The sequence below is a fragment of the Seriola lalandi genome, unplaced genomic scaffold (assembly GCF_002814215.2).
Source record: "Seriola lalandi dorsalis isolate HSWRI2012SDOR001 ecotype SW California unplaced genomic scaffold, Sedor1 jcf7180002052129, whole genome shotgun sequence".
Classification (NCBI taxonomy): Eukaryota; Metazoa; Chordata; class Actinopteri; order Carangiformes; family Carangidae; genus Seriola; species Seriola lalandi.
In genome coordinates, this window is record NW_019522682.1 from 763,904 (window position 1) to 777,530 (window position 13,627).

Sequence of the window (13,627 nt, forward strand, 5' to 3'; positions counted from 1 at the left end):
ATGTCTGTATGTGTTTTTAATTCAAAAACACATATAGTAAATATCCATTCCTCATTCATTTGGAATAGGAAACCACTCCATATAGCTGAATTTCATGGTTGCCTGCAGACATAGTTTACATTTCTGCATGTTCAACTGACTAAAAAAGTCCAGATTACACTGGCAGTTAACTGAAATTATTTAATTTAAGGCAAAGACAAAACAATGAAGAATGAATTAATTACATGTATTAGTTTTTTTCATTTTAATTACATTTGAAGGCTAGCTTCACCAACTCTTACACCCTTTTACTGTGACTTACTGTACTGTTAATGCTACTGCTAACACGGCTCTTATTGTAAGGATACCACTGCCAAGGTTACAGGCACTGCTACAATCAACTGTGCTGCTGCTACTGCTGCTACCATCTCTATTAGTGCTACTGGTCCAAAACAGATGACTGAGCAATACAGACGCCCTGAAATCTATTCACAAACATGAAACAAGTTGGCGCAGAGGAGGTAGTTTGATTCTTGGAGAGAGCAAGCACAAATGTGTGGAGGATGGTGCAGTCCTGGGAACTATTGAAGAGAAATTAATTGAAAGTCGACAAAAATAAGTCCTGCAGCTGGAGGCTTTGGGTACAGCTGTGTCTGGGCAGCCAACTGTGCTATGTTCTCTGCAGCCACAGGCATAGGAGGAGGCAGTTGAATCAGCTACAAGAACCAATGTAAGATCCTGCCTCTTGACCGATAGTTGTACCGCTGCATAAGTGTAGCTGAGTTTACCTCCACTAGTTGCCAGTTACCAGTATGGTTCCTCACATTATTACCTCTGCCAAGGAGGCAGATGTTTTCACCCATGTCTGTTTTCTGTCAGCAGGATTACGCAAAAAGTACTGGACTGATTTGCACCAAATTTGCTGGAGGCATGGGGCATAGGTCAGGGAACAACGAATGAAATGTTGCCGATCTGGTTAAATGGGTGGATCAAAGACTTTTTTATAATCAATTTCCTTAACATTGCAAGATAGGACTTGATGTAAAAATGAGACGGATTAATGGTGTTGAGATCTATGACTTTCTTCAATTTGGTTCAGATCCAGATAATAATCTAATCTTGTCTAGGATTGTCTGGCCTTGGCGGAAGCAAGCTCCCTACTAAGTGCCACTCTAGTTCTCCATAATTTAAATTACTTTTATCATTATATTGAATGTTTTTTCTTTTTTCTTTTCTTAAAACCTTTGCTTTTTTAAAGCTAAACTTGAAGCAGAACCTGACAAATGGCTTGTGTTATAATTGCAGGTTCTGCAACAGATGAATGGTCTGTCACCCAGTTCAGAGAGATGGCAGCTAAATGGAAATCCAAGAGCAACACACAGTGGAAATATCTTGAGATAACAAACTTGTTAGGTGTAACCCTTTCCTTTTGTCATATATGTGGTAACCCATATATTGGATAAGCACCTATATAATACCTCAAGATCTGCTGCTATGAATTAATTTTAATATAAATGTATGTTATTTATTATCTGACATACATACGTAGCTTGAAAATTCTTCCTAGATGTGAAAATATAAAAATCCCAAGAAATTTGAGCTTTCTGTTCAACAGTGGATGAGCCTGCAGCTGAACAGTTCTATCAGTCTGACACAACGTAGCTTACAAAATATTGCTTCAGACATTAAAAGAAAAAACAAACAAATTCTTGGGTAATATCACCTTGTAGCCAAGTGGCTTTACTATAGTATGGATTGCCATGAAGTTTGATACAGACATTTGACTCTTAATGCAGTGCCATCATCATTCCAAGATGTATTTTTTTTCGAATTACCAAAAGCAAGAGTCGACATTTGGTTATGTTTTTTTTTTTATTCAGCTGACACAATTCTTTGAATGAGCTGATGCAGGGATCAAACAACAGATGTCCAGCATGTCATTTCATATTTTTTTTAAAATGACAATTTGTACAAAACAAGTAAAGTTACAATGATCAGTCTCAGCCAGCTAAGGCAATCATGTGGATTGATGATATGACAAATCTAAATACAAATAATAAACATTTAAAAAATAACCCCTTGGCCAGAATCTGCAGACCTGTGGCCAAACTTGAATCTAATTGACATTAAGTTGACATGAAGGCTAAGTACATTTCTGTTTGATAGCTGTGGCATGCCTCAACCTTGTGGAACCTTGGAGGCAATTTAGTAAAAGCAAGAAAATGAAGCTTTGGTGTTTTCCCAGCTTCAGAGCTGCTGTTTTGGCCAGGCTAGTGGACTATGCTCTCACCACAAACTCCCTGAGATCTTACTCAACTGTATCCTCCGCTCCCTGCAGACTGTACACTGTACTACTCATCAGTCACTGCTGACCATTGCTCCAGGACCAAATCCTGATTCTGCTGAGAAGCTACAAGAATTGCTTCTTTTCTCTGGACCCAAGCTCTTCTCAGATTGAATGAAGCAGAAATTCAGACCGACAGCAATTACTCGATGCTAAGTGGGTGGTAATAGGCACTTGTTTTTCCACTAGGGGCCAAAGAAGCTCTGCGGGGTTGGGCTACTACTTTTGCACTTGCTGAACTGATGCATAATCTTTACAGTACAGTGAAAGAAATTACAGTATTGTTCTGTGAGGATATAGGTGTATTGGTTTACATGAGGCTAACAAAAAAAAGATAATGTCCTTAGCACACTTGAATCTAACATTTCTATTGTTAAAATAGTAAATAATGTAATGTACACCTGTTGCAAAGCTACACTTTTAATACCTTTTAATCCAGGTTTGATTTCTTCTTCCAATGAGGTGTGCCCATTGATCTTGTTGAGTGTCTAATCATCTCAGGTGTTCCTGTCATTTTACCTTGTTTGTGATTGGGTGATGCAGCCTGTGGCTATTGTACAAAGATGATGCTTATTGCAATGTTGTTTAAAGCTAATGATGTTGTTTAAAGGGATAAGGCTGGCGTTGAATTGTTTTTCTATTGTAAAAATCCCATGAAAAGACCAAAACCAACAATGTGCTTTTCCATCTCTGAATACCTTCTGACCTCCCTACCCTGCCAGGAGCACTGTTTCCCAAGCCCATTTCTTCCTCCTGAAAATTTAAATATTTAAAAACAGCTAAAATTGTATGGTTTCATTTTTAATGGTCTCAGTGATGTCCTTAAACAACTGCGCACTGTAGTTTTAGCAAACAGAACTAAGTAGTGCCTTTGCTGATGATGGCTTTCAGCAGCACATTAAAACACACTTGGTGACTATTTCCAGTACCAGGACAGTGTATGTGGGACAAAGAGTCAAAATAAACTGTTGTGTATCTTCATTGTTATGAAGGAACGTGTCACTCAGTGCAACAGTGTAAGTCACTGCTGTGTTTTTTAATAGTTTCTGGAGAAAAATGGAGCTCTATGGTACAGAGGAATAAGTTATATCAGACTTTGTCTACACAAACCAGACTTGATGGTGAATCAGTTTATTGTTGGTTTTGGTCTTCTCATGGATTTATCCTTTAACATTTCTAGTCTTAACACGTTAAAGTTGCTATTTGTATTAAGAGCCGTTTACTACCAGTGTTGCCAAGAGCTTCAGCCAACGTTGTGTTTACAAGATAAGAGGTTATAATACGTCCTCCGAACAACGCTACTTCTTCAAGGCAGGCTGGACGCTACAGTGACTCACTATCGGGAAGTGATGAGACAGTCTGGCCAGACTGGGGCTAGCTGGTTGGCATGCTAACGTCAGTTGAAGAAAAGAAAAAGAGAGTTGCTTTCCACTGTCGGAGACTCTTGGTGAATAAAGGAATACAGTTTGAAACTTGCAACGTTTCTTCTAGACTGGTAAGTAAACGCTAACGTTGGCTTTGTAGTAATGGCAAAACTTACAAACAGCTCCTTTAAGTCTTATTTTAAAGCTAAACTACAAAGCTGACCAACATACTGTAGCAACAGCTTCAGTGCCCATGAAAGTATTATACCTGAGATGTGAAAAAACATGAAACTAAAAACAGTAAACGCCGTTTCGTATTTTAACAAAATGAGGAAATTTGGTCTTGCTGTTGACAAGAGACAGCATCAAGTATCTAAGATAACATGACTGGTCCCTTTTATTGTATTTGGAATTAAATAAATGTTGGTCTTTGAAATAAAACTGGATCAACACCTTGAGAAGAGTGACACCTCTGAGTTCACTTGCAGTACTGAAGTAGTGGATGTACAGTGAGAGAATTTACTGGCCTGGTCACATACGGCCAATTGGACGACAGTAGCTGCGTCCACATGCAGAACACATTGTTAAGAAGTCAGCTGGGACAGTCTGACTTTTATAAACACAATGGGCAGACTATAACAGAGGCCCTGAATACATAACAAAAATCAAACATAGAAAAAAACATTGTCTATAAAAGGATAAAAAACATACATTTTTAAATTATTCAATACAAGATAAATGTCTCTGTAAACAAAATTGACTTCTCCGTGAAAGAAAAGGCTGGGGGCCCCTGTGCCCTCTCAAATTCATTAATATGGAGTCACTCAACTTGAGAGATGAAATCCCCAAATACAACAGGAAAAGCAAGTGACGTCCTCAGAAATGGGATGATGTGTTCCAGGTGTCCTCTTAGTGTCCATGTTTTGAACAAAGGTTTGTATCCTGGACCGTTGAGTCCTCTGGGACGGCACAGCTTTCAAGCACCTCTAGCTAAAACACACAGGTCCGACAGTGAAGCCAAACTGGTATGTGATGTTTCCACCTCCCATTAGTGCCAAGTCTCTCAGAGGAAGCAGCTGGAGGTCCTCAAACTCGAACACAGTCTCTCGAGGTCCAGAAACCATCTCCTCTCCAGGCTGACACACAGGAAACAGAATACATGTTTTACATGTAACTGCTTTGAATCATTACCAGGGTTTTATGTGACGGTAACAGTTCAGCATATTTTATCCTATATTTTCTATCAATTAGGGTTATAACTAATGATTATTTCCATGAGCTGTTGATTGCTTATTCATTGTTTAGTCTATATAATGTTAGAAAACATGAAAAATACCTAAGATGACACTTTCACTCCTATTTATAACATAACTCTTCTTGTATATTTCCAGGAATGCCGAAAGATACATCCAGGACTAACTTTCCATAAATATGATGTCTGGGGTGGCAGTGGCTCAGGAGGAAGAGCGGGTCATTCACTAATCAGAAGGTCAGTGGTTCGATCCCCGACTCTTCCAGTCCGTGTGTCGAAGTGTCCTTGGACAAGATACTGAACCCCAAACTGCCCCTGATGGCGATTCCATCAGTGTATGGCTGTGATGTATGAATGTGTGAATGTGGCAAGTATTGCAAAGCGCTCTCCTCTAAAGTTCCTCAATCCAATTTTCATAGTAGCAACTAACACACTACTGCTAACAATAACAAGCTAATAACAATTATGACGAACTGTTCTAATAATGTCTTTGCAGTAACTTTGTTTCCTTTCCTATCTGACATATCATTATATATTTTGACTTAAAGCTATACTATGTAACTTATTTATGATATTTTTTTGTTGAAATATTCTCCACAACATATCTTAACGTGGAGAGGTTCTGTCAAAAGCTTCTGTGACCCAGATAGTTTCTGAGCAAGTCAGAGGAGGAGGCTCATGGCTGTCAGTTAATACATGATCAATACTCCTCTTGTCATGTAAAAGAGATTTTATATCAGTTGCATGACTAGTGCGTCCTCAAGGCTTTGAAGAGTAGGGCAACAAAAGGAAGTTTAGAGATTTTTTTTTACCACACAGTCTTTAAGTTCCCCAAGGTAACTCTGCTTCCTTGTGTCAGTGAGGAACTTGATGTCTCTGTCTGTCTGGCCCAGTCTGTGTCCTGGATGGCAGGAGAAGGTCACCTTCTGGACGGCAGTGCTACTGTGTAACCTCAGAAAACGCATCTGGACCACATTAGCACCTGGATAGTAAAACTGAGGAGAAGAATAATAGTAATAGTAATAGTAATATACTATCAAGGATGGTTCATGGTTACAGATCAATAATGTTAACAATCAATATTAACAGGTAAAAACAAAGACTAACTGAATGGAAAATGAACAAAATGACATTATATGAATGACAGAAAACAATACTAGAAACATTACTGTAGAAAGTTACTGATGTGTTTCCTACAGTGATGAAAAAGCTACAAAGTGGAGCATGTAGCAGCCAAAAAACCTGATTTTTTTTCTCAGAAGTTGGTGGAGACAAAACCAGAGCAGAAAGGAGAGAATCATAATTTCATCAGGTGGAAACAAACACCAAAGAAAAATGATGCTAATGAGGTCTACTCCTGCTGGATGTGTGAATACTTGCTAACACACTGGCCATATATGTTTGTGTCAGTGTTTTTCTGTTTGTTGTGGATTTCTACTCCCAAATGTCCAGTAACATCACAGAAGACAGTTTTAATGAATGTTTATTTCTGTAGTTGCATCCAGAGGGACCGACCCACCTGAAACCCCTGCTCCAGCCTGCTGAGCCACTCAAAGGATTCTTCCTCCAAAAATTCTTCCATCCAAGCTTTTATGGGCAGCTGCGAGCAGAGACAAAAAGGACACACATTTTCAAATCTGAATGCAAGTCCTGCGCTCACGTAAGTGATTTGTGAACATCAGTGATGCTCAGACAGCAGCTGATGAACCCTGGATTAGCATGCAGCTAAAGCATAAATCTGAAGTAAATTGGCTGCATTAGTAACAGATGCATCCGCTTCGCACTACGCATGAACAATTCATATTATCTTTGCTTGAGTGAGTCAGTGTTTTATGTAGTATTGACTGCATTGGAGCGGAAAGGATGACAGGTGAATGTGTGTTTTGTGTTTTCATACAGACTGCAGTCTGTTTTCAAAGAATTTTTAAAGAGTAATGCAGCAAATTGTCAATTAGTAGTAATAGTCACCTTAAAACTTAAATCTAAGGTGAACAATAAAGGTCATAATTTAGACCTCTAGTAATTGTTTTGTGTATTATATGTACATTCCACCTTTGTTCCTGCCTTTAATACAGTATTACATGTATCCAGCCACCAGCATTTAGTTTCAGTTCAACATTCATTTGTACATTTTAACTAATTATGTCTCAAGGTCCATGTTTTCTTTGATTAAACTGCTGGTGAGGAATGAACCTTTCAAGCTCAATTTACTGGCACATTTCCAAAGCAGTAGTCAAACAAACACTAGCTAGAATCTTTTATCTACCCTCTGAAAGCCCTTGTCCAACCATTTTCTGTAAATACTCCATTAATTATAGCTGTTTTGTAACCGTCGTTAGTAATTTTGAGACGTTAAATTCGTTTTTCTGTGATCAGCTTACGGCTAATCAAGCTAGCCAGTGTGTTGCCAGCATTCATACAACAATCTAAATCTAATTGCTAATGTACTGTTTCACTAACTATGGATGTTATACTCTATTTACTTCTACTCCTATGGACTCCATGTACGGTATGTTTACAAGATTTAATACTGTGTTGCTGCTTGTTCTTTAATGTGAATAAATGTTCTTCGATGCATGCTTCGGGCATGTCATTGATCCAGAGGTGAAATTTCCTGCAACCCTCATCCGGTGATGTCTTTATACCTGAGAGTCTCGAGGATGGAGGCAGGTTTTTTTTGATGTGGAAGAGAAGCTGCAGTAGGCCAGCAGAGCATCAGCTGGGCTGCCCTGGTTGGGGTCAATGTAATACATTCCTGCAGAGAAAGGTCAGTGAGAGCTCAGTGACATATGCATATGCGTCAAAGTACTGTACTTCACAATGACAGGAAGACCTGAGCATCCACTCCAATGTACTGGACTCTACTAAGGAAAGATTAACGTTGTAAAGTGTAAAAAATTGCAGTGTGAAAACATTTATTTCTGCTGCTCTAACTAGTCCACCGATGTGATGTGATGAGAATCATAATAATGACACACTTACGACAGTAACAGCTTGTTACGATGATGCACACAAGCAACAGAGAGAAACAGAACTTCAACTACACTAACTCAGTGATTTCCAAAATAGACAATTTAAGTGTGGATTAGTGTCTGTGACTGACCACTGCTGTATTCAGGGTGACAGAGCCCGAGCTCCAGACAGGTGGTGGCAGGATACTCCTTGCTGCCATCGGGAGGATCCACCAGCAGCCGAAGCTCCTGCTGCAGAGAATCCAGCAGAGTCTGGATCAGGGGATAGTTGGGCTTATCGGACACGTACATCAGGTCCTGGACATGGAAGGACAATTAAATGACTTAAAGGGCAAACACCTATACACAAAAGATTTATTTATACTCTAGCGAGAATGTTTTACTTATTCCTGATGTTTTTAGTTAAAACTGTGTAATACTCAGTATAACATAACAATGTAAGTCTTGTAATTTGACATACTGCATATGCTCGTATGATAAATGCTTTTGTAATTGTAATCCCACATTAACCAAAATATTTTAATTGGACACTAAAGATATGAATAACTTGCCTTGAGCTGAGTCAAAGTCATGTTCAGCGACTCTCCTGGAGGTCCAGGAACGCCAGGTGGACCCTAAAACACAAGGTTGATCCACAAGTGAGATGAGAAATATATTAAAAATACTGTATGTACTAATATAGATTCCGATTTAGAAAAATATTATCCATTATAGAAAACTGTATTTTATATGGTTCTTAAGGAAAAAAGCTGTAAACTGAAAAAAACACATTTATTAATTTAATGATTTTATTTTGTCTTAAAAATCTTAAATTCATAAAGCAAGTGAGTGATCAGGCATTGACTTTAAGAAAACATTCATACTTTGACAGTTTTGTAGTGTTCAGCTATATATTAGTGCATGTAATAATAAAACAATGGCCCAAGTGATAGACAAACAACCTTTTCTTTTTTGTTTTTGCTTATTTCCGCTACGTTAAGCTAATGTTGGCTAAAAGCCAGTCAAGTTATAATCTAAGCAACCTGTCAGACACATAAAAGATGACTGTGCTAATCTCATATTCAACTGAATCATCTCTAGGCATTTGCAGATATCTTAGAATAATGTATACATTCTGAATGTACTGTATCTAGTGTATTGTAAGTAATAAGAGAATATGATTTTTCAAGTGTTTTATCCTGTGTTGTCTAACTCTGGTGTAAGCTCACCGGGAGGCCCCTCCTGCCAGGCAGACCGGGCAAACCTTGGTATCCTTTCAAACCCTGCAGGGAGGAGAATATGAGATGAGCATACGATTCTGCACTGTCCTGCATGGCGATGCCACACCATAAAATAAACTGATATGAAAATAAAGACTCCAGCACAATCCCATTACATACTAACACCGACTCCACAGTGTGACAGCTTCATGAATATATGTGCTATCAACATGAACCAGATAACGGTGAGTTGAGCAGAAGTGTAAGGACAAGAGAGCTAGAGTTCAGGATTTCATACCTTTAATCCAAACAAACCCTGCAACAGAGGAGAGAACAGGAGAAGAAAAGGGCATTAGCATGATTTCTCACTGTGACACGCATTTATCAACAAAGCTTCCGAGTCCTTTTATCTACTGCATTACGAACCCATCAGCCACGGCTTCACACATTTTATAACCCAAGTCAATGGATTTTTCCCCCCCAGGACACAGTGGGTTGAACATAGTCATAATTTGCTGCTGAACTGTGAATGACTCAACAGACTGGCAGCTGATTATTTGGCTGATAGATAGCAGTTACTACTTTACAGGAATGACTGGGTTTATTATAAAACAATAACATTTCCATCACACGTTCCACTACCCTGGTATTTCCATTTTGCGGACACGATCTGGAAGAAAAGTATGAGTGACAGATGATCTGCTTGAATCTAAAATACTGAATATCCCGGAGAAAGAAAGAAATAAGTAAAAAAAAGTATTGCCTAAATAAACTTTGTGTATCCAAAAGGATTTTCACAGCGGCAAAGTTCTTTCCATTAAAGAAAGTAACAAGAGTATGAAACCAAAATGAAAAGCAAAATACTGGTTACAAACAAAGGAAAAGAGGGATATGGCAGGTGGCTACAATAATAATGTTAAATAAACAAAATGTGCTGCACAAATTTGTAAAAGGAGTAAATCGCAAACGTACGGGCAGTCCTGGCATCCCTGGTGTACCCCTCGACCCTGGAAAACCAATACTCCCCTTCAGAGAGAGAGAAAGAGAAGTGGAGATCATCAAAACATTTTTACACCTCCTCAAAAAGTCAAGCTTCTAAATACAAAACTAACTTGACAAAGTTTATACTGTGTACCTGCTCTCCCTTTAGGCCCACTGGACCTGGCAACCCATCAGGACCACGAATTCCCTGAAAAAAAAAAAAAACCATCACAGGAAGAATGACACAATGCAAGCACAGTTTCCTCTTCTTGCCCTAAAATTCTCTTACTTCATTACTTACTCCCTAAATTTATTCATCTTTTTTAAAACATACCAATTTTTCTTATGTCCTCTTTCTTTAAGACAATATCGTTAAGCCCTTTGTCTGGTCTCTCAGAATTGTCCATTTATGCTCCTATTTATCAGAACCCCTCTTTTAAACCAGGCTTGATGGCAGTTGTTTTTTCACATTGGTCTGATAAGGGTCGGTCTACCATCAAGGATCTCTAGCAACAATCGTTGACTTCCCTCCTGCTCACTATTGGCAGTTGTAACAGATGAAATTGTGAAATGTGCCTTCAAGACATGCTGTGTTGCCTAGATACGAGAGGAGCAGCATCATCAGACTGCGCTTTTATTTTCCTTTAGTTAGTTGAGCAGCACACCTTGATAAGAGTGGATGCCTGTTAATGAGTTCTTAATTTCTTTTTGCACCTCAACTCAAGAGAAACATTCAGCGTACACGTGATTTCTGTTTTCTTCATGTATGATAAGAGAGAGCCGTCCAACCAGGCATAGTATGGTTGAAGTGTAGTAAGTTAATAAACGATGAGTATTGTGGAAGCCCCAGCGCTTGTGTGGATTTGAGTTTTCTGTCTTTTCGTCCTTTCTCCACGCTCTCCAAACTGCTTCAACCAAAATACACAGACCCAAGCTGTTTGGGTACTATACACTATACTTTACGTTGATATGATGCCCAAAGAACACAACTTCTATGACCTTACGACTAGAATCACTACCTCCAAACATTTAATCTCAGTTTGTTGGCCTTTTTTTCTCGAGCAACCTTCCTATCCACATTAAAGACGTATGGATTAAGGATACTGATGAGGAGATTTTGGATGAGTTATGGGTGAAAGGGTTGGATGGGATCAAAGCATGTTCTATCAGTGCTGGACTTCAGCTTTTTCAGTTTAAAGTCATCCATCACCAGAACTTTCCATCTTTCTCTGCAATCTGTGATAAATGTAAGTCAAGTGACGGGATGCGGTAATCTTTTCTGGTCATGTCCCAAGCTCAAGAGTTTTTAGGATGACATTTTTCAATTGCACAGCGACATATACAGCAGACAGTTAATCCCTGACTGTCTGTTGGTGATATTTGGTTACTCCAACTACTCTTTTGACTCTTCCTCCTGCATCACAACAAGCCCTCAGGCTCAGTAAGGTCATAGCAAAAAGGCTTAGACTAAAAGAGATGAAATCAGTTTCCCCTCCTTGCTTTAAAAATAACAAAACGACATGGATCCCTGTCTATACCTGGAAGAAATCTAGTGTACTATGTCAAGTGCCCACCCTTTATTGAGCATATTACGAAGGAGCGACCTGGGAACTAATCACATTGAACTGTACTGTACTGCTCTGGGCTCTGATCTGCCAGCATTTTGGCTTTCTGGCCTGTGCCGTGGACCTCTTCCTCATCCTCACATGGTATTGGATCCATGGACTCTGACTCTCAATCTACTTGTGGAGATTTCAATTATTGTACAGACTGACATGCATATGAGCAGTTCCTCTATGAGCTGGCAGGTTCTCTGTTTTATTCTGTTCCACTCTGTTAAGTCTATTTGTTTTTGTTGCGTGTGTGTTGTAAAAAGGTAAAATTTCATAAATAAAATATATATACATGTAGATAAAATAAATGTTTTTGCCCTATGAAGAAAGGCAGATTATTTATTCATGACTTGCACAACAAGTCTGGACTAATCATGAATTTTGTTGGTATCTAAGAAAAAATTCTCAGTATGAGAAAATTGGTGAGTGCCACAAATTCTCTTCTATCTTCTATGCTTGTACCTACCACATAAGAACGAATCTGTTCGTATGACTGGTTCTTACATGAGGCCCAAGTCAAGTCAGTAACTCACATGACAATTCAAGAAATAGTCATAAGAGCAATACACATCCAAGCAACGATTTAATTCAAATATATTCTTTTAGTTAATAAACGTCTTCTTGAGTTTTGCAAGATGCTGCCAGATTCAAAATGACAGTAGCCATAAATTAATGGCTATAAATAAATAAGTGACCATTTTTGCAGTGTGCTGGACAACAGTAGATAAATCATGTGGACAGTTCACAACATTTAGTGTTTAATGGTCCTGTTCTCATCCCAGCACAGTGACTCTGTAAAAGACCCCAAAAAACATGTACAACTTTCTCTTTCTTAAACAAATAAAAACATTTTCTGATCATCGGCCATACAAGTTAAATAACGGGCACCACCCAGTCCCCACTGTAACATCTTTTCACCCAGTCAGTGAGATGCCAAAAACAACCCTCGTCACCCAAGACCCTTCACACCCCTTTTAAAACTCAACCCAACTCCTCTCTCATGGGAAGATCATTTACTATAATGCTCCATAATTCCCCTCTGCATTTTGTTTTAGTGTCTGAATTGTGAGCCCCAAAAATTCCAATAATTAAATTAATCAATAATTATCTGAAATTTACAGCTCACTATAAAGTAAACTGTTCAGCGTCTAATATAAAGGGAGTGAATGAAGGAGTAATTTCACCACCAATATGACAAGTTGTTGGTCTGTAGACTGAGTGAACCGTGTCAAAGACAAATTTACAATCACTATGTAATGGACAAAGGGATGGACAAGGTTTTTTCTGATTCTTCAGTATGATGTACGTATAACTAGTATATAGTTTAATAAGGCTGACATCATGATTGAAATATGTTCAGTATCTCTACATAGTCATTATTACTATTTACTGCTTTAATATGACAAACACATTATGAATTAGTTATTTTACTGATGCTTTAACTGCAAAAAAGTCAGAATAATTTTCTAATTGCCAAACTTGTATTGATATCCATCAAAAATATTGCTATTTTAAATCTAAGGACCTGGTTAACTGAAAACATAAACATACAGTATCTATTCACAATTCTTACATATGTGAAAAACTTTTTAGACAGCATGCATACATCGCTTAACAGCATATTTAGGAATATTCGTTCCTTCTTGACTGTAATTATTAGGAAAGAATTAATGAACATTACCTGCTACTTATTGATCACACCCACAGACAAAGTTACCACCTGAACTATTATTATTTGCTTGCAGACATTATGTTTATCTCCTTATTAACACACTACACCTTGAGAACTCCTACCTTCATGCCATCACCTCCAGGTGGTCCTGGCAGTCCCATGTCTCCTTTCTCACCCTGAGGGCACAGACAGTGCAGTTTAATCTCCACAATAAAAAAAGAACAAACTATTCTGATCTGCAGAACCCAAAC

At 38.5% G+C, this 13,627-nt stretch overlaps 1 protein-coding gene across 1 annotated transcript in view; it reads right to left on the reverse strand.

Annotated features, from left to right (window-relative positions):
- Positions 1-3,438: 3,438 nt before the first annotated feature.
- The window catches only part of LOC111650151 (uncharacterized), a 69,544-nt gene continuing 59,355 nt past the window's right edge, over positions 3,439-13,627 (reverse strand). The window contains exons 56-66 of the mRNA XM_087172242.1: positions 13,499-13,552; positions 10,246-10,299; positions 10,083-10,136; positions 9,409-9,426; positions 9,120-9,173; positions 8,463-8,525; positions 8,043-8,208; positions 7,585-7,694; positions 6,459-6,539; positions 5,752-5,934; positions 3,439-4,823 (exon numbers count right to left, since the gene is read on the reverse strand). Coding sequence (XP_087028368.1) covers positions 4,674-4,823; positions 5,752-5,934; positions 6,459-6,539; positions 7,585-7,694; positions 8,043-8,208; positions 8,463-8,525; positions 9,120-9,173; positions 9,409-9,426; positions 10,083-10,136; positions 10,246-10,299; positions 13,499-13,552 — 987 coding nt within the window. The 3' untranslated portion in view covers positions 3,439-4,673. The remainder of the gene's footprint in view (positions 4,824-5,751; positions 5,935-6,458; positions 6,540-7,584; positions 7,695-8,042; positions 8,209-8,462; positions 8,526-9,119; positions 9,174-9,408; positions 9,427-10,082; positions 10,137-10,245; positions 10,300-13,498; positions 13,553-13,627) is intronic.